The sequence below is a fragment of the Apteryx mantelli genome, chromosome 6 (genome assembly GCF_036417845.1).
Source record: "Apteryx mantelli isolate bAptMan1 chromosome 6, bAptMan1.hap1, whole genome shotgun sequence".
Classification (NCBI taxonomy): Eukaryota; Metazoa; Chordata; class Aves; order Apterygiformes; family Apterygidae; genus Apteryx; species Apteryx mantelli.
In genome coordinates, this window is record NC_089983.1 from 43,191,515 (window position 1) to 43,217,411 (window position 25,897).

The 25,897-nt window shown below is 39.9% G+C and overlaps 1 protein-coding gene across 1 annotated transcript in view; it reads right to left on the reverse strand.

The window, feature by feature from the left end:
- The window catches only part of TMEM163 (transmembrane protein 163), a 113,114-nt gene extending 88,354 nt beyond the window's left edge, over positions 1-24,760 (reverse strand). Inside the window, exons 1-2 of the mRNA XM_013959672.2 lie at positions 24,516-24,760; positions 18,807-18,926 (exon numbers count right to left, since the gene is read on the reverse strand). Of these exons, the coding sequence (XP_013815126.2) occupies positions 18,807-18,926; positions 24,516-24,663 (268 nt within the window). The 5' untranslated portion in view covers positions 24,664-24,760. The remainder of the gene's footprint in view (positions 1-18,806; positions 18,927-24,515) is intronic.
- Positions 24,761-25,897: the final 1,137 nt, after the last annotated feature.

The following is a 25,897-nucleotide window of genomic DNA, read 5'->3' on the forward strand; positions in this document are numbered from 1 at the left end:
CACATCATTACTTGTATGGTGAGAACAAAAGAGAGGAGGCTGCTTAAGATCCTCAGTCTACTAGATAAATCATCTTTCTTTATGGAGAAAAAAAAAAAACTAAAAAACTTTCCTGAATTGGAAAAAGCATTTCATCTGGTAGGTGAGAGCAGAAATACCTAAAGAACTCATCTGTCCAGGTTTTGTTCCTTTCACAGTCATCCCTTAAAGCTAAATTATTCCCCTCTCTAATGCGAACAAATCAGGATAGAAAGAAAATAAATTGTCAATTAATTTTGGCTTCTCAAACTTGACAGTTTTTCAAAACAGCTATCCTTGCTATTTTTACTCATTTCAAAATGCTGCACATAGCGCATGTTGAATTATGAATCACTATGTTATTTTCTAACCCAACGCAAATTTAATCATCATTTTACAACACAGAAAAGTAACATGATGTTCTGGATCCTTCACCAATATCTGTGGAAGTGAGCACAACATTAAAGTCCGTAGTGTCTGCCTGTAAAGTGTGAATCAGGATCATAGCCTACATGTAATAAGATACAGAACACACTAGCCCTTGCAAACAGGAAGGTGAAGGAAAATACAAGAAGATTAATAATTGTCAGTGACCACACATTTTGTCATCTCTTTCCATCTGCCAAATACACAAAAGTTTGTCTCTATGGTGCGGGGAGAAAATCAGGCCTGCCACACCTCTGTATTTCCTGTCAGACACCAAAAACAGTATTCAGCAGTATCTGCACGCTTAGATTTTCAAACGGCCTATGTAAATGGATGGGGAGCAGTGAGGCACATGAGGAGGTAAGACAACTTGCTCTTACAGAAATGCGTAGGATACTTAACCTTCTTAATGCTAATTTACATGAAAGGTTTGTCCAGTATACTAATAATACTATAACCAAATCATTGCAAGCTTCTTTATGTGACTATTTAAACTCATATAAATATGCTCTACTCTGAAATAGCTATTTTCATATGAGAAATAGGATAACTAAGAGTAATACAAAAATACCTATATCACACCAGATTTTGTACTACCAGAAAATATTAAAGCTTTGAAAGTTATTAATAGAAATACTGAAGAGTAACAAACACCATTTTTTTAATAAAATATAATTAGTTTAATAAAAAAAGTTAAATTCCAGAATGACATACTTATTCCAAGATGGAGACTCCTTTGAAAATACCAACCTTAGCTTTCATTTTTCAGGAAAAACAAAACATTTCAAGGGAGAGGGAAAGCCATGTAGCACACGCTAAGATATATACAGCAAAACAGACCACCTGCTAAACTCTCAGCACAACCCCACAGAGCAAGCTGTCAGCAGTCCTCAGAGAAAGTCAGCATTTCAGAGACGCCATTCCCTTGGGCCAGCACTGAACAATAACTGAAGTCTAGACCGCGCTTTTCTCTTCCTCCAGCATTTTACATGCACTGATTCACAACACCTTGTACTATTTTAATGGCAATTTGCCCGAATGGCTGTACCTACAATAGTGATCCAGGCAGGAGAAAAGATAAAACTAAGGGCTGTAGAGCAATCTAGCCTTCTCCCTTATCCTGTGATCTGAAGTACGTTATTTACTGGGATTTAGTGAGTTAAGTTAGTTAAGTTTAGTAAGTTAGTTAGTAATGGGGTTTAGTAAGTCACCCCTCTTCAAACAGAAATAGAGCATTATTATTTCCATCTACTACTAGGAAAAAGGGAACAAAGGGTGTAAATACTTGTCCTAGAAAGCAGAGCATGCCAGGGCACAACGTAAGATCGAAATACGATGTTCGTTCCTATATATAAGAAAGTCAGTCTTATTGCGTTCAAAAAATAAAACAGACTTGTTTATATTATTTCTATGCACAAAAATTTAAAACTGAATAACTACATTTTCAACAATGGCTATTGCTTTTTCTCTGGTTCTGAACGAACACCGTTATGTGTCAAAGATTATGAGCCTGTCTAAACAGGCTTAAAATGGCACTTAAAAATCCTGCAGCCTAAAATTAAAGGCTGTTCTTCTCAAGTCCCAACTGCTTTGCAGACAGCATTCCATTCTGTATCATTAGCACTTCAATGAAAAAAATAATATAAACACAATTTTTTAGATGTTTGCTAAAACGAGAGCCCATTATAAACTCTATGAATTCCCTCAGATTTCAGAGTTTGAACTCTTTTTTTCAGAGACTTCTAATACCCTTGCTTCCAGATGATGCAACACAACAGAATTGCTTCTGCACTAATGTACAGTCCCTCTATGTGCTAACCCTTTGCCCTTCCAGAGACCAAGAGAAAAAACAATGTTTTTCTAAGTAGCCATTAAATTTTGCATAAAATAAGAATGGAAACAGATGAGGCAACAGAGACATAAAGCACTGTTAAATACAATGTGCAACATCAAGGGTTGGGTTTAGTTCTTCCCCCTCCAGTTGAACAACGCCACAGAATCTGAACACAGCAAGATTAATTATTCATGAACAGAAGTTTATATTCTAGTTACAGATGTCAGAGTAACAAAAGGCAAAAAACATTCCAAAAAGGCCATCCAAGCCAAGTGGAATGTTTTCAGTGAGGAAAGACAAATACTCCTTGCAATTCATAGTATTATTGGCAGATGAAATTCTGGACCTATTGACGAGAGAAGAAAAATTTCACACCGACTTTACAGAGGCCAAGATTCTCTTCCCCACCTCAAATTCTGCAGTGTTATACCTATGGATGGCATGGAAGCACAAAATTTTGATCTCATCCCATCCAGCTTGAGTACGAAGAACTAAAGATGATTTTAAAAGACAGGACTGGAATTCAAAATTATCTTGATTTTTTTACTAGATGAAACTAAGAGGAAATTCTGTAAAACCACACACAGCTACATTAGAACCGGCTTCAGGATCCTAGCTGCCTTCTTGAGGTACCTTCAGGATCTGTATTTCTGTAATTTCTATAGCTATACTAGCACTGCCATTTCCACCTAAAACTGGTGGAATCCTACACTATATTCTAAATTATACCACCACATAGAAAAAGATAACTCTCTAATTTTTCTGCAGAAAACCTCAAAGTCCAAGTCCATGATCCTGCCAAGGCATATGAATAGGATATGAATAATCTCAATGAAAATAAAGTCAACAATGACACGAGGCATTTAAAGTTCTAATTTCTAATTCACTTCTAGTCCTTGTGCAGCCCTCAAAACAGAAGTATATACCATGGTAATAAAATCTAAGTGACTTACCAGCACCAGAACTAGTAACTGAATTTAGATTTTCTAGAACCTATCATTTATCTAAGCTACAAATATTAACTTATATTAAAACACATCCAGACATTACAAGGTAGCAGAGGAAGCAGAGGCATAGGCTCTATGCTGCTAACTCAGTTGTGGGGACAGCATCTAGAAGCAAAGGGACAGAGGAGTCATTTGAAGACAGTTTACTGGTAACTTCTTAAACCACAATAGTAAGATTTACACAGTCTAATTGTTTCAGTCAGAATCCCATCTCTAAAACATGAACAAGTGCTCACCAGCAATACTTAACAGACTGGGAATGTCCTTCTTCTGAGTAGACTGATTCTTAGCATTAATAGGTTGCTATTTCTAGACCTTGGATTTACACCTATAGCACTGAGGGGATATGATATGGTTTATTTTGTATGTTTATTGGTTTCATTTCATTTTACAGCATCTGTATAATGCTGAATTAGAAAACACAATCTAACTAGGGGTTTTTTTATGTATTTTTAGGCTTTGTATTTTGTGCATTTTTTGCAATTTCAGTCTTCTCAGCTATTCTTCTCACCATATCTCAAAGAATTTGTTGACTGAAGTGAAGAAAATGAGCACCAAGCATCTCCTAAACAGAACCCTTCATCAACATCTTCTGCTGACCCAGGACGTTGACTTCCTTATCTTAATTTTTCAGTATCACAGGACACATACCATATGGTATGAATGTCAAAAACAATTCTTCTGGTTAAAGTTATGCAAGTGAAGTCAGGGAAGATTTCACTTTATTGTGAGTGTAAAAGCTAAGGATCATCATTAATGTGATACATTTTATTAATTTCCCTGCATCTTACATAATAAAATCATTGCATAGTCACACAGAAAGATAGAATATGGAAAACTGGTTGTAAATGCTTAGGTTTAGAAGGTGGTTTTGCAACATATAACAACTCACACTTTTTGCACTTTCAGTTTGCTGCAGATGGGAAGCCTAGACAACCATGAAAGACAAAACACACTATTTGCATTCATTCATAATTGGACCTCAGAGACAGGTTCTCAAATTTAAGACCAAATCTGCTGCTTTTCACATTAAAGCTGCAACTGTGACACTGCCTGTGAAGCACAGGTAGCAACGTCACTTCTTAAACTACTGTGAAATGTATCACTTGCATGATAGTTAAATAGATTCATTACAAGCAAAGGTCAGGTTCTTATGTGTCTTCTACTTTTTGATGAATAACCTATTTATACTTGCATGAGAAATTCTAAAAAAAGGACATAGCTGAACACCATGAGCACCAGCAAATGCAATTCTTTACCTTCAAAAGTGCCTTTTCTCTGAAGATTTCTGAGTGTTTCAAAAAACTAACAGCATGGAACACTCTTTCTGAATTAAATCAGTTCTGTGCCAGTGTCAGCCATAAGCAACCTTGCTCACCACACCAAGCAGCAACCGAACTAGGGAAAAGAGGGAAGAGCTCCGTCGTCACTGACTGTAGCACACAAGAGCACAAGGATGGTTTTATATCCCTTGCCCCTTAACTGGACCAAGTCTCTTGAGAGCTTACTTTGTCTGAAACCAAAAATGCATTTTTTAGAACACTGCATCCACAAAATATAATTCCTTACTACACAGCAATGAACAAGATATCACACAGTTTGTGCTCCTGTTTTAAATCACAGTGTCTGCATACTTATGTTTATACATTTGCATTAGATTTCCGAAACAATTTATTAGTCCTGCAGCCCCTTTGCAACCAAACCGTGCAATCTGTTTTCCCATGTGCCCTCTGCTATTTAGGATAGGATGACTGAATATCATCTCCCTATTTATAATGCAGTACACAGCCGAGTTTGGTGGATTTCCACCTAGACGATCTACTTAGAATCCATTTCCATGTAGATTTAGCATAGACATCCCTGGATTCAATCCTCCTTTCCAGCTGGAAGCATGTATTCTTTCCTGAATGATGTGAAAGTCATGGAAATTGTCAAGTCTGTCTACCACTGACATTTTTAAGACTGTCATTGAAAGAAAGGCTCTGAATAGCTGGGCCCCCAGCTATACAGTATCACAGTAAAATCAAAGACACAAAAATACCCCAGGGAAAGCAAAAAAATAAAAATTAAAAAAAAATCATCTTTAAAAGCACTCAAGTCATCCGTCCATATCATGACTAGACAGGATTTTGGCATGGGGCACAAAGATCAACTCTGACTTTGCTCATTCCTGGGACACCAAGCATTGCCAGTGCACATGAGAAGAGTGAAGACACTTGGACTGAAAGCAGTTCTGTAAAAAAGTCTATTTCAAAGACTTGACATCCAGGACACGAGCAACACGCAAGACACTGAAACTTTTTTGAGACGGACCTGCAGACACAGCCAGGTTTCTATTAGCATGTTATCTTCTACCCATAAGAATTCCTTTGCAATTCTTCCCTAATTCCCATTCATATCCTCAAAGGCTGAGTATGCCATATAAGTCTGCAATGGCCTATTTTGTAATGACAGGACAGTAATTCTTTTGTAGCTCTTCCTCAAAACATCTCCCAAAAGTTTTTCTACATACCAAGCACTCAAATGCCAATTCTACCCTGCTCAAAAAACAAATCAATATCACGGAAACATGTGCCTTGCACACTCAGTAAATGAAGTGCATTTGATCATGAAAAAAATATGTCATCAGTGATAAGCATTGTCTGTCTTTATTTTTAAACAGTCATACTTACCATGATATTTGTGGTAGTCTTTTCGATCTGCTTTAAATCAATACCACATTTAGCAAAGCTTCTTTCCCTAGTTCACATATTATTTTGGCTTGCTTTTTCTAAGTGCAAAATTTAGCAAGGGTTTTTTTTCTCCTCAGCAGAAAGCTGCATTGCAGCAGTAAGGCTATTTAGAAAATACATACAGTGCACAGCAAGAGCAACAACAAATCACCAACTCCACTAAACCCCAGTGTGCCTAACAGTGTTTTGCAAAACAGCATTTATTTCACTACGAACTCTACGCACACCAGCAGGAGCTATAAAATGGAATTTTATATGCAGAAAGCTGTTTATTATTGTTCTAACAATACACAGCATGACTGTCTTCTCCAGTCTAAAATAAGTGGCTACAAACTTTCAGCCACCTAGAGCATCGGGAGAACCATTCTGGTGAACAGTATCAATGTTCATGTTGACAGACTTCCTCAGCCTTCATAAATAGATCCTAGCTTAGCTTTTCAGCCATGTGGATGAGGGGCCCATCCTCCAACATTACAGCAATCTTCAGGGACACAAATCCCTTAACTAGTCTGACCCATTACACTCCCATTTCACATCCCTACATCATGCCCTGAAAAATATTCACAGCTCAGTAAAAAACTATCAGTAGATTCTTATAGAGTAGCAAATGCAATGAATAACCTGTCCACAGACACTGTGAAAGACTTAACTTACCTAGTTTTACAAGGCCACACCTGAGCCAGTCAAACCCCCAAATGCCTGTTCAAATCCTGGCCAAAAAAAAAGTGAAGAAAAAAAGAATAAGGGAGAAAACACTTGGTAGCCTTATGGACTCCAACTGCACCTTTGATGCAGTTTTCAAATCTTACTTTTGAACTGTGGAGTGCTGATTGTTTACAAAAAGCTCCTATCTTCTAAACCTCAGGCTCATTCTTTCCTCCAAAAATAAAAGTATTTGCAAAAAATCTAGCATAGCCCTGTAAAAAATAACATCAGACTTGTGCTGAAATGAAAAGTTACACAGAACATCAGGTCAAACACCCAAATAAAAAAATTAGGTTCTTTCCTGAAAGTAGATATTCAAGGCTTCACTAATGAGTTTCTGACAACTTTCAATGGATTAAAGGTATGTTACTGGCTGCTCAAAGAGACTTCAGAATTTTTTAAACTTTCTGCCAACCTCCATAAGGAGCTCTTCTTTGCTGGCAAAAACCTCATGTACTTAGAACTCAAGGCAGGTATTTCCCAGCATTCTTCTATCTTCCTTTATTTTCCAATGGTACTCATTTGAGAGCATTTTTAAGCTGTAAAACGTTCTTTCCAACATCCATCTGACCAATGAAAACTTTGTTATCCAGAGCAACAGAAGATCCACAAGTCTCCCAGAATTGAACAAGAAATATTAACAAGATCCATCTTTCTCTATCATCTATCAAAGTAAAAAAAAAAAAAAAAAAAGGTCCAAGCCCCTAAGTACTTGGATACTGTGATTTCATATGGTCTCTCATCATCCTTGGCAAATCTACCACTTTACCAAGCCTTGGAGCACAACAGAAATGTACACTTTTTTTATATATGAACTCAAAGTCCAGGGACCAGAGTGAACAACAGGTTTTATCAATTAGATGAGTACAAAAGCACATTTCCTCCAGGAGACTGCAAATCCTTAAAACATGCAGTAACAGCACCCTCCTGATAGCTGTGAACAACTCCAACACAACAGCTGCAACAGTCAACTTTACTGGTGACGTTCTGACTGGTAACCATGAAGGCTGGAAAACATAAAGGCAGCTTCCAAACACATCAGAGAGCTCTAAATGTGCTCCCTTTCCAGTTTGGGGGTAAGCTCTACTCACTTTTCCACAAACACGTCTTCTGCCATACAGAAAATCCTGCGCTGGCCATCACAGGTTGACCTACACGCAGTGCATCTCAGCACAGTCCTCCCCTGCCTTGCAACATTTGCTTCATGAGCCTAGAGAGATACTATACAATGTGCAGGTCTTCTAAGGAAAGCCACCACCATACACAGCTCGATGATCCTGTCCTCTTACTTTTAATTTTCTACTAGGGTCTTTATTCTGGTACAGGTCAACAGCCAGTAGAATGACTGCATCACCAAAATACAAACAAAAAACCACCATGAACACATTCAGAACCCACCAACCCAGCAAACCAAAGAATGCCATTCAACAGTGTGGTGACTGCCTTGCAAAATTACCAGTGCCCAGTGGACAAGAAGTCACATACATCTTCATGTGTTCAATCACAACCATTGCAGTGTAAAAAAATCAGGGACTTTGAAATACCTTTCACAAGGTAAGCCACAACAAACCATGGAAATAATCCCATAAAGCACAAGGTCCAGCAATGAGACAAAGCAGCCTGGAATACCTGCCCAGAATTGTAAGTACAAAATTCAGAGGAATTTTCCACTAAGCAGAAATAATGACTTAGGATGCAGGTAAATGTGTCAACCACTGTATAGTAAAACATTCCAACTTTTGGCAGAAAATTGTTACCTTTTCATATATCAAAAACTGATGTGTGCAGATGGAGCTTACAGAAGTAAAATGATTTTCCCAAGGTTACAAAGAAAGCCTGGGCTATGACCAGGATGAGAATTATCTGTAGAGCAAAATATTGGCCAAGCTTCTGTGAACCCAGCAGGATCTGAGATAACGTTAATTCACGTTTTCCCCTGGCCTTTTAAAAATGCTTGTGAACGTTTAAAAAGGCTGTTTCAAGTAGAGATTCTCTCACAGAAGTGAGAGCTACAGCAAGAATAGTAACTATCAAAAGAACACGAAAATGATAAAAGGAGGAATAAGTTAAAAAAAGATCTCAACTAATGTTAGTTCATCTTGGCAACAAGCTGCCATAAGCTTTAGGGCCAGATTCACATCTGTTTCAAATTGAAATAAACTCATAAAACTCAATAAATGTAAGTACAGTATATTTACCCCAACTGAAGATCTGTTCCTGCACTTCCACAAATTATTATAAATTTATTTATGGCATCTGAAGCCCCAAAAGTTTATAAGCCATTACACATTAGTTCCAACATTATCCCTTAAATCCAAGTCTTGTTTTCATCCACCAGATGCTTCTCAGCAGGGAAATGTACACATGATAACCCAATGAATATCTCTTAGCAGGGTAGTGGCAGGAAATCTCCCTCTGAGTACAGTTTGCATGAGTGTTCACAGGATTCAAAATTTAAAAATTGGACTGTTCTGCTCACATCTCAGTATCAGATGTATTTTTTTACACATGGACAAGCAGTAACAACAGTTTTCATATAATCAGAACTCACATGGTAAAAGGTATGTAACGATGAATTTTACCTCCTTAACTAACAATGTGTAAAATTAATTTGCTGACCTATTTTTTCATGTCAGGAGAGAGGACTTAAATAATCTGTCTTTTTTCTTGTTGCACTTAATTACACACAGAAATATCAAGTCATGCTAAATAAAAAGAATACACATTTTGTTAATTTCTAATGCACCACAAAGAGGAGCAAATGAATTGGCTCATTTGGGTACTGTTAGTTCCACGCAGTTAGACATTATAGTCTGATAAATGCTAGCTGCGGCAGCAAGTCACAGAATAGTGAGGCCTATCAAGTCAGGAGGTAGACAATAATCCTCCGGGCATATATGGCCTTCATTCACTCTCCTCACAAAACAACAAGCTAAGACTGATGCCTTTCATCTGCCTTTCTGTAGCCCCAAAAGCATGCACTTATACACATACAAATTGAGCTAGCAATGCTAGCAAGGGCTGTCTTATTTCTTACTGTGCTGCTTAGCAGTTTTCTCTTACCTTAGCCAGGTATTTAAGAAGTGATCTTCCACCAGAGTATTCATTAATAGTTTTGTTACTGGTTTTCACAATGCTAATTGGAAGGTCTGATGCTGGTTACTTGGCTCTGTCCTACATTTTCTAAGGAACAGCTAAAAATATATTTCTAGGATTAACTCAGCTCACACTACATATGAATTTTACTATTTCAACACCAAAAATTGTTATTAAATATCTTGAGCTGTTCACTGCTTTGAAAAAAATCCTTATTATAGACAGATCATAAATCATTCTCTGATCAAGGTAAAATAAGTCATACAGTTCCCACAAAATACTATTTCCTAGCAATTTAGACTTCAGTATTTCAATTACATTTTAACCAAAGCTATCTATCAGGCCTACTAGAATGGGAATGCAGGAACTACTTGTATTTTCCCCAACTACATATCCTATCTGACACTGCAGGCTACATTTGCATTCTATTAAATCTCCCACAGAAAGACAATAAATCTTTCCTCCAAAATTTGAGAGATTTTCTTCTCAGGGCTGGGAAAAATACTGTCATAAATGTAATCCAAGGACAACATACTAGTATTAGCATGACTTCCCTCAAAAAGTGTCACAGCATGTAATAAATACAAGTATATAGGACATTAGTTTTAGGCTGTTGCTGGTGGTATTTTCAGAAGCAAAAGTGTCCTTTTGCTCAGCAGGGGCACTGCCACCTATTGAAACAACATCACTCCTTGCTATAATCTATTTTCTCCACTACCATTCTGTATATACGCACAATCTCTCAGATGCTCCCATTTCTCTTCTAGCATTACCACAGCTTCACCAGTGATGGCAACAAGGAAGCATGTGTGTCAACCAACCAACAGTATTTCTACTGTATCCTGGGGTGCATCAGGAAGAGTGTTGCCAGCAGGTCGAGGGAGGTGATCCTCCCCCTCTACTCAGCCCTGCTGAGGCCACATCTGGAGTACTGCGTCCAGTTCTGGGCTCCCCAGGACAAGAGAGACATGGAGCTACTGGAGCAAGTCCAGCGTAGGGCTACAAAGATGATTAGGGGATTGGAACATCTCTCTTATGAGGAAAGGCTGAGAGAGCTGGGCCTGTTTAGCCTGGAGAAGAGAAGGCTGAGAAGAGATCTTATCAATGTGTACAAGTATCTGAAGGGAGGGTGTCAAGAGGATGGGACCAGACTCTTTTCAGTGGTGCCCAGCGACAGGACGCGAGGCAACGGGCACAAACTGAAACACAGACGCTTCCATCTGAACATGAGGAAAAACTTCTTCACTGTGAGGGTGACAGAGCACTGGAACAGGTTGCCCAGAGAGGTTGTGGAGTCTCCTTCTCTGGAGATATTCAAAACCCGCCTGGATGCAATCCTGTGCAACGTGCTCTAGGTGACCCTGCTTGAGCAGGGGGGTTGGACTAGATGATTTCCAGAGGTCCCTTCCAACCTGAACTATTCTGTGATTCTGTGATACTGTAATATGATGTAAATCTGCTGTGAGCTGTATGGCATTGTAAAGAGGTGGCATTATTTATGTAATTATTATGTAATTATTTCACTGTTAGTAAGTTCCTCCTACAGCACTGGCATACTAAATACAACCCAAAACAAGCTGAGTCATCTGGAAATAAAATTCTGGATCAAAAAAGTATTAAAGTCTAACTGGCTTCAAACCTTCAGCAAAAGGAACTGAAACACTCTTACTGAAAAAGTATAAAGACTAAATGCCAAATACTATCAAACTCCCCAGTTAAGCAAAACAGCTATAACATTATTAAGAGATTCATACTGGGTACAAGTTTACATTTTGTTGTCTACTGAGTTAAATTTTATCAATATTTTAAAATTTCTGGCATAAGTAAAGAACACCTAAAAGAAACAGAAAAGCTGTGTTATAATTTTCATCACTTTCACTGAAGTAGTAACTTACGAACTCACAAAACTCAATCCATAAAATGATGCTGTACAATGAATATTAAACATTCATTTTCTTTCATGACTCTTGATATTTCTGCTCCAAATGCTGAGAATTGCAAGTTCATCTTTGCCAATAAACAAAGTACATTTTTAAATTGGGGGAGCAGAGAAAATTTCTCACAATTTATGAAAATCAAGTTTTACTGGTACATCGAGCATTCATGAAGAAATCTGTTAACTCATTCATACCTTTGCACCATAGCTAAGCCTGTGATAGCTGAATTACTACTTCATGGAACTGATACTGTGTTGACTGATTGAAAATATATTTGACTTACAAGACTGCAATCATGTTTCCTCAGAGGGCAGATGTACAACTGCTTATTTATGTGATATGCCCAGTAAAGAAAGAGCAACAACTTCGACTTGTACTAGAGGATCAATCATTTAAACTCAATTTTATACAGGAAAAGTCAAATAGATTTTTATATACAAGTCAATACCTATCACATACATTAAACCTAATATCCCTTCCCTTTTCTAAATATTTTTGTCTACTTTAGGCAAGATACACAATCTCGTATTGAGCACTGCAGGCTACAGATGGCTGTAGGACGCATCATTCCTGGACCACTCAGCTATCACTAAGTGATGTGCTTTAAGGGTTCCGTTCTTCTCCCTCCCATATACAAAAATCAACCTCTACATATGTCTACCTCCAATGGCACCGTATAATTCTGTCAGAGATATGAGCAGGATGCATGACACGAGCCCAAATACTTAACACTGCCTAGTTATTTACCTTACTTTGCATATTGAACCTTGCTACACAACTGTATTCTCATAGCTGGAAACTCTGACCCGTCAAACCCAAAGTCACCTTTAACGAAATCCTAGCAGAGATCTGCCTGCAAAACTGAAGATCAAACTGAGTGTCTAAAATCTCCAGATAAATATAAACCTTAATTCATAAAAAGGTGTTACAGAACTTCTTAGCGGTCTAGCTATTTCACAGATTTACTTCATTCTTGTACTACAAAACTCAATCTCAGCAAGTACAAAAAAGGATAGAGGGAAGAATTATGGTTCAATATCAATAAATATTCAATAATAAATTTATAGGATGATATGATTCAATACATCATCACATACTCTGTTGCAATATCTGTGCTTCCAGGTATGCATTGGATATCTGTGTTTCCACAAAGATTTTGATACTGACCAAGTGCCGGTTTTTACTCTAAATAGGTTGGGCTAAACATACTCCAGTGGTCCTCATTTTTTATGAAAAATTATTTTCTAGTGCTAGTTTCCCCTCAATATCAAAATCCCATTTTCATTTCAAAATTCTTTTGAGATGGTCTTCTCTCATCAGGAAGGAATCAGTATTTGGCTCAAGGAATGATTAAATTACAGTTTTCTAATGCAAAAGTACAGCAGGCTCTTAAATTTTAAAAATTTAAATACAAATTCAGTTGTTTTAATAAACTTCTGCCACAGCAACAATTTTTGTTTTAAATTTTGTTTACTGCTTATGTATATAAATACACAACATTTCATGGCTTAGTTCAGATTTCACATACTTCTATGACCATTTTGCCTGTCAGCTAAGTGAAAGATTTCCTGAGGTGTGAAGCATTGCAGAATTTAGACCTATGCTTCCGTTTAACAGTTATGAGTCTTGAACTTGACATGCATATGCTATTTTCTTCTCCCAAGAAATTCACCTAGAGTTTTGTATGCATAGAGAAGACAGGCCCTTCCTGACATCTCATTTCCTTTTTGGGGAACGTAGATTGTATGTTGCTGTTACTAAGGTCATGCTGACCTATACAAAAGGCTCTCTTTTGCCAGTGCTGCACATGCAATTGATTTGTCCTTTAGACTTTATGTATAATATGGTTAGGACCAAACTCTGTTTTCAATTGTAGTGACATAGCTATACTGAGGACAATGGGGTTGCACAAAGGTCGCTGACATCTGAATTCTACCTTGGGAATTTAAGTTCTGTATTCATCAACCTTTTTCTGAGACGATAGCCCCGCAGCATCTGTCTTTGCAACTGCTGCAATTAAATGCCCTGTGAAATGTGCAAAATGGGGGATCTGCACACTGTCACACAGGAATGCTATTCAGTGTTTAGTCACCTGGTTTTAAGGGTCTGCATGATTTTGTGATTTGAAATATAACTTTCTGAATATAACAAATGCTTCATTGCAAAAAATACACTCAGGTGTCTAGGAGTGAGAAATATAATCCTGTATAGCTCCTGAAGGCAGAAACACAAAGACCAAGACTTTTTCACGTGGTCAGTGATCCTGGATAATTCCATTTAAGTTCCCAACTGAGACCCTCTTAAACAGGCCTGAGTTCTCAATGCCCAACACTTTTCTGAAATTCAGTGACCTTTAAACAATGTTGAATTGGCGATCCAAATTAAAGAGTCTCATTATCATGAACCTTCACCTACATTACTTTACTAGTATTATTCACAGATGTGTCCTGGGGGATACTAAGTATTGTACAAACATAAGGGAAAATCTGAATATATTTTTAATTTCTCAAGCAACAAGAATAAATCAGTGGGAAAATGATACATTAATTAATAGATTAATATACTCACTCTCGAGCTCAGTTGTATAAGTAGCATTCCTGAGATGAAGGGTGACAGATTACATCAATATACCCACATCTGTGCATCCAGAGGATAACATCTTCAATTGCTGAATGGTAGTTCTCTAAAAAGAGTGATCTCAAAAGCAACTCCGAGCACAGACACCACAAGCTGCCTGCCACTTCCCAAGCATTTTGCAAATAGCCCAGTGTAAACTTCTCCTGTGACGCATTAACATGCTGGGCCCATTCAGGCATGCTCCAACCACACTGGGACAGATTCTCTGCAAGCTCCATCTTGACAACTGCCTCATGAAAGCCCTTGGTACAAAGCAGGCATACATTCTAAATCTTTATTCCATCTCTGACTGCAAAGAAAGCTTTTAGCAAAAAATTTGGTCTGTACATTGTTTTGATGCATTGATATGACTACTCCATTCACTGGAAAACAGTTTTAGCTAACCAAATCAGGAAGATGAATTAACAGACTACATTCTGTGAATCACAAGTCTACACTGCACAAGAAATACCAAATAGAATGAGAGTTTGTTTTCTGCTTTAACAATATTATCAGAGATTAGCTGCTTGGGCAGGAATTAAATGGTAACAGCAAAATGTATATTTATGCTTTTTTTTCAGAATTAGAGTTTAGTAACACAAATGTTAAGAAACTAAGAATGAGGGGTTTCAAAAGCAAAAATTCCATTCCATCTGTAATAGTCCCTCCTCCTCTATTGTGATACTGGAACTAGGCTCAATACAAACCTATAATACTGCAGCTATATAAAGGAGAAGTTACAGTTGTTATTATAAAATAATTTAGATTTCACCCCTATACTACACATACATATGTTGTGGGAAAATGATGTTAACAATACCATTCTTTTCTTGTATTATCGTAAAATAGAAAGAGAAGATAATATTAAAATGATGCATTCTAGTACTTAGTTGGGGTGCTGAGGGACAAATTAATGTTGATTTTAGAAGTTTGTATCATGCCCAGTCTCAGTTTCTGACTCCATCTTTAAAACAATGGTTGACAGCACCTAATTTTCAGTCATTAAAGATGATACCATAGGGCATCAAGGATTTTACAAATTGAAGTCTATAAAGGCTTTACAGAAACTCCACTTGCACAGCTATACTCTGGAAAGTAACACCTTCATCTGCACCCAAAGCAAATAAGACCACAATGATTAGCACAGAGCAGGTGCTGTATTTAGGGACAAGAAGCTGTATTTAGAGACAGCAGCTGAAGCTTCCAAATGGTCTTTTACAAGTACAGCATTTTTGCAGTAAAATTAAGTATACTTTTTATGGATAGTCAGAGATCTGTTCTTTCAGCTAACGAAGAAAGCTGATTTTATTATCTGCATAAGTCCTACTTTTCAACAGTAGTGAATGAAAGATGACCGTTTCTTTTTCTTTTAAGCAGATTTTTTGCTCCTGATACAACCCAGCCTGGTTTAGCCTTCCAAACCTACAGAGACCAAACACATTTTGATGCCTAACTCTGCAATCTCTCTTCTACATACTGGTATTTCAGATCACAAAACAGCCCACCCCAGAGGAAATATATGCCATATACCTGTAAGATATGTTATACACTTGCTGCATCATTATTTGAATATATACACCTTCAACATTTAAAATAAAGGCAACTAGTGTTCAGTAATTTGCTATAGCTTCAGACCCTTGTCAGAGACTTTTTAATGTATTCAAATCACAGTAAGGGTTAGATTTGTCAGTCTCTTTCAATATTACCAAGTGGAAGACGATCTGGCTCAGCTAGGGCACCATCATTATCCTAGCAGGATAAAACATCTCATACCAGTCAAGAGCAACCATTCCAACCTACTACAGCGCTGCAAAAAGAAAAGAATGGTCTGGAAGCAACGTGAGTAGTCTTGAAAGGAAGGATGGTGATCATGCTACAGCAGTCAAAGGAGAGGGAAGACCATAAAAAAAGGGAAGAAAAAACTATTATTAGGGAAGTTACTATCATTGTGCGTGAGGAAGAGGCTCCTGAATCACCTCCTTACTCCCCACACAAATCATATGCACACATATCACTCCCCTTAGCATTTCTCTTACCCTCTAGGTCCTCCATTTCTATGACTACAGTTATCAAACAGTCTCAGTTTCCTGTCCCAGTAACATTATTACATCATGTGCTGCTGCAAAAGTAGTAGCATAAGACACACATGGAAGAAAATACTATAAAGACATAAAAGAGGATAAAAGAGAAATATACAGGAAGAATTTATGTGGGAATCAGAAAGAGGTGTGGGCAGGCAGGCAGTATAGTCTAACAATTAGCACTGCAGGCCCACACTATGACATATACTACAAAAAGACCATTTTTTCACTGAAACAAAACATCAGGTCCGTATTGCTAACACTTTGCCATTACAGAAAAGAGATTTAAAAAAAAAAAAAAAAGCTTTAAATAGCAGGTGCTTGTAAAGAAATGCCAGTGTCAGACACCCCAAAGTGACAATCAGTCATTTATATCAAACAGGCAGCAAACTCCATACACCGGGCACGTCTCCCAGCTCATGGATTGGCTAGAGGAACCTGCTAAAAGGACAGCACAAAGGAAGAGAGTGGCCAATAAATGTGAGATGATCAACTGTGAAGAGCTGCTGAAATTACAAGGGGGAAGTAAAGTGATTCTAAGAGAATCACTGCATTTTTCTCAAAGATTAGAAGGTTTTTTACTATTAAGTATATCAAAAGGTCTATCAGTGTTTTTGTAGCATGAAAGTTAAATAACAATTGTCTATTAAGAGATTTCACACAGATTTCATACATCTGTGTGCTGCTTTATCTTTTAATTCTTCATAAATTTAGCCCCTACAAGCCATAAGGAAAGACACATTCCAAAAACAGACAATAAATTAAAAATAATTAGTCCACCATTAACAGCTGACTTCACTAGTTCAATGCCTATTCACTCCAGCTGAGCATGCAGGCCACAATATACCTGGGCAGGGACTACCTTCTTTGTTGCTTTTGTAGGGTTTCTAGAGACTACCAAATGCTAAAAATAATAAAAACAGACAATAAAAGTTTTCAAATAACCTAACTAATCTTACAAATTTCAAAAAAAGAAGAATTTTTAAAGGAAATGGGATGTTTTAGTAGTCCATTTTATACCTATGTCTTGCAACTCTAACAAATGAATGTGTAAAATAAAATTAAGCCATTTCCTCAAGATCCCCTAAAAATATATTGTTAATGAGAAACAAATTAAAGCTATTGCATTATATACAGTATTAACTTTTATGCTGCTTCAGTAGGAAAAGTGGACTATTGCATTTTCATGAAGCAGAAGAAAATGGAAACTCAGATATCCTGTTTTCTCGTTAATGCTCCTATTCTGTACAGTGTTAGAGTCTCCTTTTAAGTTTTCCTTCTCTTTTCTCTTCTTTCTGAATCAAGCTGTTGTGCCTGTGTTTTTATATAAATCGCTCCAAGTAATATATGTTGAGTTTTCAGAGACCATTTGGTCAGAGTCTAATAATCTCTCCTGGGAGCTGACACCAACTTCCAGCAGCAGGTCCAACGCTGCAGATTAGAACAGTAAAACACATGCTGCTGCCGCTTCCAAAAAAATGCAAGTCTGTCTTTATCAAGCTGAAGAATGATGTTTTGAGGCGTCTTGGATGCCTCGTCCCCTAGATAGAGCTTTCTTTTGCTTTATATAAACAAATACATCCAGTAACAATTTTTTCCCCTCTTCTAAACAGAAACTATATGCCATTGCAAAGATAGATCCAGATACCACATTTCTTCTTGTCCTTATAATAATGCAGCGTTCCTTATTTGACTAAAATAGAAATCTAGTATTTTAAAATTTTGCATTGAACTAAAATACCTTTATTTACACAAAGTATCATTTTTTCCTGTTTTGAATTTTAAAAAATCATTTTTTCTACACAAAAGTGTTGATTCTTCAGATTATTTGTGTAAACTAGATAAATATAATGAAATTTACATACAGAAAAACATGGGCTTAGAAAGAGACTGGTATTTATTCTCCAAATTAGCATTGTGTTAGGGAACCTGTCAAGTGTAAGAATAATTACATATTTCCACCTTGCAATTCACTATTCTCTATTATAGTGTTCCAAATAGGAATCCCAGGTGGATTAAGACTTGTCATATTTGACCTCTTTGGCAATCCACTGCATGTTTTTTATGCTATTCTGAAAAATGAACAGTTCCACATGCACAAATACTAACAGGAATCGAAGTCTCCTATTTCTTCCTCTGACATTCAGTAACACTATTCTCTGCAGAAAAAAACCAACAGTTTTACTAATTTATAAGCACCATGCAGACCCAAGCAGTCTAGAGAGAAATCTCTCTACCAGTTGTGAAGAAAAAAAAAACATGAAAAACCTTCCGCAAGGATTTTGAGAAATTCTGAGAGACCAAAAGAAAAAAAAAAAGGCATTGTGAAGATTTAAAATATTCCCAATACTCACTGAAAGCAGCCACTGCAAGAGCCAGTGTGACAATAATGGAGACCCAGGAAACCCACAACGCCTTCTTTCTGTAGCTTTGAGCTTCATGAGGTTTTAGTCTTGTACTGCTTTCTAGTAAACCTGACAAGCAATAAGCAAAGAAGTATGAACAATACATTGCTCCTTTTAAAAACATAGCTGTGTTAGTTCAGACTTAGATCAGATGTTTACATTCTGCATTATATAGAGAATCTATATAGACTCAAATTCTGCTCACATTGTTAAGGTTAAGTGAATGAAGCCAACAGAAATATGTAAGTAAGCAAGGACAGCATACTCGGGCTGTTTTGACTTCACATAGAAAGTAAGACTTGCACCTCAGTCACCTAAAAGAGCATTGCAATTGTAGGGCAGCTATGGAAACGCACATCACTTCAGTTTTCCACCTATACATCTACACAAGAAAGGGCTCAGTACTGCACTCACTGTGCTCCATGGTAAAACTCATACTTATTTCAGGATTTCAGGATCCTGGAACATAATTAACATTGGAGAAAACTTTGTTACCAGTCTCCAAGAGATAACCTACTGATACACTGGAACATACTGTGCACATATTAAGAATCAAAGTAGAAGCAGGCATACTTGAGAATCAAAGCTATCACAGATGGAAAAACCTGCTGAAGCATCATATCCTTCACACAAGGCAGGCATACATCCCCATCAAGAAGTTGTGTCAGAGAGTAACTGAAGAACCAATTGAGTCCTTATTGCAGTTAGTGCAAAAGTCTGTTTAACACAAGGGAATCAGGATTGCTTTTTTTTTTCCTTCAGTGTTTTCAATTTGTGGAAGTCATCTGTCCACCAATCTTAAATCATAGAAAAGAATTCACGTCAAAAATAAGGAAGACAGTGATATTCTTTGGTTCTCATTCTCCTCCTCTGAGTTTTAAGCCACCTTTTTAAATGTGTTCATAATTTAATCACCTTTTGTTCATCCTATCCATATTCTTTTGTTCTTCTGACAGTCATTTAATTTAAAACATAAAAATACAATTTTTTCATCAGCAATATCTGACTCAAATCTGCTTAACTGGAGAGAGAACACTCAATGGCTTTTAACTTTGTTAACGAATTACTTCAGAAACTATGGGTGGTTCTTCTTAGATGATTCTCACTTTTCAGAGGACAACTTGCCTTCCCTAAACGCGTAAAACTGGGGCATTTGTTTGATAGTATAATCTTTCAGTAGCTGGTCTAATGTCTTAGACAAACGGTTGAGAACAAGGGCTCTGGCAGACTGTCAGCAGCAAATTAAAACATAACAGATGAAGCTGTTACCATCCTCACTTTCCCCAGTTTTCTCTTTAACCTCTCCAATGGCTAGTGCCACTTTCAAGGCAGGAACATCTGATCTGGTTTTGAGTGTACTCCTGAATCCACACCGTGTTTAACCCAGTTTATTAATGTTAACAAATATTAATTTCAACTGACTGTAATATGCTGGCTGAAGACTGCAATGGTTCTGGAATCAATCCAAAAGTGGATCAGACATCTCTGCCTCATGGGCAGCAATTGTCAGTGGAAGGGTAGGCATCCAGGGGTGGTAACAATTTGAGCCACCACATTTTATTCTGCCCCTTCAACTCCATCAGAATCATTAGCTCTAATCCTAGCATAACCAGTAGGATTCACTGTCTCGGGAAAAAATCTTTATGCCTTTTTCACCTCAATTACTTCACCTGTAAAGCAAAGAGTTTCTTTATGATAATTTGGAAATCAGCAATGAGAATATAATGCCTGTAGTGTGTTTTTATTATTTTTTATTTATATTACCTCACTTTTGGGCTACACCCTGCCCTCTTTATGAACGGAAAAGAATTTGCACACTTGCATGCAAGAGAATTACTGGGCCATATATTGAAATGATGCCTGTTTCTTAATATGTGCATTCTTTGCCATGTTTGTTTAATACTCAGAAAACAGCAGACTGACAGCTCTGAAGCCTCCGAATTCTTTACTTACAGTACTGCAGAGCCATTTCTCACATAGCCTGCCTTCATTTGTGTGCAGAAATATATATTCATTCAATGTTTAGCCTGTCTTCTGCCACTACCTATAATGGTGTACAGTTTAATTGGTGTCTGGAGGTAAACATTTAACAATATATCAAGAAACATGGCAGAGATTTCTACTGATATAACCATGGAGAAAACACATCTCCTCATGTTTCGGACATTCTCTCCCTCCACCCCCCCATCCCGAGGGTCTTAAATTAAGGCCCAAATCCTGCTGGAATGTAAAGGAAAGCAGGTTTCCTCAGTCAATTTTGATCCTCAAGACTTCAAAACTGAAATAAACATGGAATAGAATGACAAACATCCCCGCCTGCTTCTTTCTTTAAAGACATCACACAGTTCATGGCTACGGCTCACTGTTACCTAGGAAGACCAACATATACAATTGATACTTACAAATCAAATAATATACTAATTAAATTAAGAAAGGAATAATAAGCCACATAGCTAGCCCTGCACTGCTAATTACTAGTCACATGTCAAACACGTGTCCAGTATGACAGAGATCATTATAAAACAATACTGCAATCCTTATAAAACCAAACCACTTCTGCCGTGTGTGTGCGTGTGTCTCACTCTCTCTCTCAAAATGGCTGGCATATTCTAGTTATCAGAAATGTGACCCCTTCCTTCTTTTCAAAAGTAATTCAAATATATTTTCTGTATTTACAATTTTCACCCCTGAGAAAGATCATAATATTCTTAGGAGAGTCCTAGGAGGCAGCACACAAAAATACAAACTCACTCATATGACTACCAAACCCATAGCATGAAAATTATTTAGAAGCAACATTAGCACATTAATTTGCATGCAACAACACAGTTCACAAGATAAGCCTCTATATTTTTCCACTGATCATAATAAAACAAATTTTAAGCATCTACAGAAGGCTAAAAGATAATCTTTCAGTATGACCTGCATTGCTACAAAAATTAAAAGCTACTATCTCCTGATAAGACCTCTCCGCCCCAAAATTAACATACTGAATAATTTTATTACTAATAATTTGATTTAACAATCAGATATCCGTAAGGTAAAGAAAAAATGATGAACTGGTTAAATCCACTAGATTTTTACTTTATATTTCAGTACCTTCCTATATTAACAGATTTTCTAAAAAAAAAAAAAAAAGTCAGAAACAGAAAAAGCCTGCCTGACAGTTGCAGAACACAAGCTGGGCATATTTGCGAAGTGATTCTAGGATATTCTTTACCATATGCTGACTTACCAGAAGTATTTTTCTATTTGGCTAAGAGATCATTTTAAAATGTCAAGTTAGAATTTGTGGAAGAGGTGGGGCTAACAGAAAAAAATTGCTCAATTGAGATGTTAATTTAAGGGCCCAATCCAAAAAATTACCACTGATTTTGGATTTGGCTCTTAAAGACCAAATATCTTGTTCCAAAATTTGAGGTTATTTTTTATTTTTAGCAGACACTGAAGTATCATCTCTATAACTGGATCTGCTATGATTCATCGGAAACGATCATAAGGAAAAGTGCAAACTAAAAGGACAGCCTTTTAAAAAGGTGATAAACAGTATTATCAATGGGGACAACCTGCAAAAAGCGTACCAGAACTTCTTCTAGAGTGACTAGGAAATATCATGGTAGATGGAATTTGAGGCAGTATGAATCAGACAGAAACTGTTATCACACAGACATGGGAAAGGCTAAGAGAAAGCCACTGCAAGGGCCCTAGAAGAATGTGAAGGCAGGGGAGGCAATAGAATCAGCAGCCTTAGTCCCTTTTCCCTGCTAGAAAGAAGTACTTCAGGTACTCTCTTTATGGAATTACCTTTAGTACCAAACAGGCCAACTTTTATCTTAAGCTCTGTCATCTGGGCACAAATTAAAAATTCCTGTAATCAAATTTCCATATTTGGACCATAATCAAAATTCCTGATTCCAATTATTTAAAATAGAACTGAAGCTATAAACTGCCCTCAGTCAAGGTGTCTGTCATTTGCCATTGGCTGTGATAGTGAGGATGGTCTTGGTAAAAGGGTTGTCCCCAGTCCCAGCCTGACTCAAACCTGTCAGGAAAGATGATGACTGCTCTTCCCCCTCTGGTTTCTAGGATTTCTAGGTTTTCTAGGATTCCCTCTCCATCATGTCTAGGATTTGTGACCAAGCACAGGAATATAGGAAGCTGGAAAAAGACTGGGGGATGTGAGGGTTTTGTGTAGGATAGGATGGCAACTGAGAAGATAAAAGGGACTTTGGGGCGCTGAAGGCAAAAAGAGAAAGAAGCAAAATGTAAAAGAGAGGATAAGGAAAACATAATATGAGAAATCACAAATGGAGACGAAGTGCATGGAACAGGATCCTGGAGGCATTATGAAGGAGACAGGACAATGAGTAGGGATAAAATGGCAGCTGCCTTTATCCACAGACGAGGAGTAGGTGAGCAAAGTGCCTTCCACACTTAAATAGGTGTGTTTAAGATTTAAGAATTCTTACAGTTTTGAAGCAGGCAGCTTTCCACTCCTGGCCAGATATTTAGGCAAATAAAATAATAAATGAGTTAAGGTGCATTATATGGTAGGGAAAGGAAGGCAAGGGATCATGCAGGTGCCCTGACTTTATCGCCTGTAGATGGCAAGATGGGGTCTGTGGCAGACCACTGCAGGAATGAAATGCCCCCGTTGTGCTCTGGAGTAGCACATAACCCTGCTGCAAGGTTGCTACCGCAGGCCCCGGGCGACAGGTAAACTTGGAGGTTTCACTCTCTTCTGCTGTGAGAAATAGTCTCACACTGACTCCCCTTTCCGGAGTCCCTCTAGGGCCCCAGGGACCAGCTACTGCCGCTGTCGCCCGCGGGGCCGCTGCCGCCGCCCGGCTCCGGGCTCCTGCACACCTCGGCTCGGGCTCGGGCTCCAGCACCGGCTCTGCCCGGCAGCACCCGCCGCCGCCGGGGCGCCATGTGCCGCCTGCCGGCGCTCGCTCTCTCCCGAGGAAAGCAAGTTTCTGGACGAGGTGGGAACAGCCACGGATAGAGTTTACGAAAATATTTTAGAACTGTTGCGGGGTGCTCACACATGAACTAAAAAGGGAAGGCTTCGAGAGGAGGGAAAAAAACCAAACCGTTAAGCGAGCACTAGTGGAGGGGAGAAGCGGGGCGGGCTGAGGCCAAGCGAGGTGAGGCGAAGCGAGGCGAGGCGGCCCGGGGCGCTGAGGCGGCGCCGGGGGCAGGGCGGGCGCGGGGCCTGGAGACCCTCACCCGGCGGCTGCGCGCAGGCGGAAAGGGGGGGGGCAAAAAATAAAAAAAAAGAGGGTCTGGAGAGCTGGACTGGATGTGTAGAAGTGCGGCCAGGGGCACGCAGCAGCTTGTGGGGGCAGTTAGAAGGGCAGGAGTTGAGTGTGGGGGCGGCTAAGGGCTGAACTGGAGGGGGCGGGAAGGGTTGCTGTGGAAGAATGAGAAGGAAGGTAGGGCTACAGGAGAGAGAGACGTGAGGGAGCTGCACGGATGATGCAGGAAAAACTAACCGGAGCGGCGGGGGAGTGTTGGGGGGGGGGGGGGGTTGTTCGGCGTCTAGGGACGGGGGAGAGGTTATGGGGAATGCCACAGTGGAGGGGTGGTACGGGGGGCGCTGAGGCAGGCGGCTCGGAGGAAGGCGGTGCAGGGGGTGAGGGACGGGCTGGCGCTCACCTCTGTCCTCCAGCCCTTCGCTGAACTGCCCGCTCTCGCCGATCCGCAGCTGCTCCTGCTCCCGGGAGGGCACCGGCGGGCTGGTCCCGGGGGGCTGCACGATAGCGGGGTCCGGAGTGCTGGCCAGGGCGGCTGCGGACGGCTCCATGTCTCGCTGAGCGGCAGGAAGCGGCTGGCGGCGGTGGCAAGCGAAGCGAGGAGCGAGCGGAGCATCCAGCCCGGGTGCGAGCCCGGGGAGAGGAGGAGACTCGGCTCAGAGCATCAGGGAGACGGGGACAGGCAGCAAACAAACTCCTCCGGCTGCTCCCCGCCAGCCGCTCCCCGCCACCGCCTCATCACTAACCTCGCAGCCGCCGGGGGGCAGGTGGCAGAGCAGAGCCGCCTCCCCCGCGCTGCCCTTCCCCTCCCCGCCTCAGGAGGCACCTCCGCCGGCGAGAGGGGCGGCGGGCAGCGCCGGGCTCGGCAGCGGGGAGCTCGCCCCCGTGAGGAGGGCCGTGCGAGGGGCAAGCCCATGAGCCCCCCTCAGGGAAGGTGGCGGGGGCCCGCCGGCTGCGGGGGCTCTGGCCCGGCGGCGGGCTGCGCTCGCCTCAGGCGCTCGGCGGGAGCGGGTGGCCGTTGGCGCCCGCCGTTGGCGCCCGCCGTTGACCGTTGGCGCCTGCCGCGCGCGCCCCCCTCCACCCCCCTCAGGACGGAGGGCTCGGGCTGCCTCCCCCTCCTGCGGGGCTGCTGCCTCAGGCTCCCCCAAAGGCAGAGCTCGTTCGGGAGCTGTCGCGACCCGGGGCAGAGCGAGAAGCAAGCGGCCCCTGAGGGCGGCGAGGTGCTGGCCCCGTACAGCGAGGCCCTGTCCTCCTCTCTTCCCCTCACGCAGGTAAAGATGGAGCGCGCGGGGGCGAGCGCTCCGCTTTCCCGTGGGGTTTGCTCGGGCTGCGTCCAGCGTGACTCTTTTCGGGACCTGAGGCCTGAATCGCCACACGCACACCTCCTCTTCAGACCCCCCCACAACGCTGACATTTTGTTTACACCGACAGCTGTTTTTACCCACATTAGCCTAAAATACTGCCCTGAAACGTGCAGCAGCCTCATGCTGGTTCATGGGATCAGAGCTGGCGACTTCCTCACATTCAGGGATGGTCTCAGTTCATGAGTCTACCCTTCCCATCGCTGGCTAAGAATATAGGAAAAATTTTTAAAAAAATAGAACAAATAGAAAATTTTACCTGAACGCAGTAACTCTGTGCCAGAACTGTTTTATTCTTCTTTACCACTAATTTCTAATGACTAGAGAGCTGCGAATAAACAGAAGCTTTTTCTATGCTACCACAGCCTCCCAATTGCGTGTTCACTAGCGTGCAGATAATTTTGCAAAATCTGTATCGTGCTTT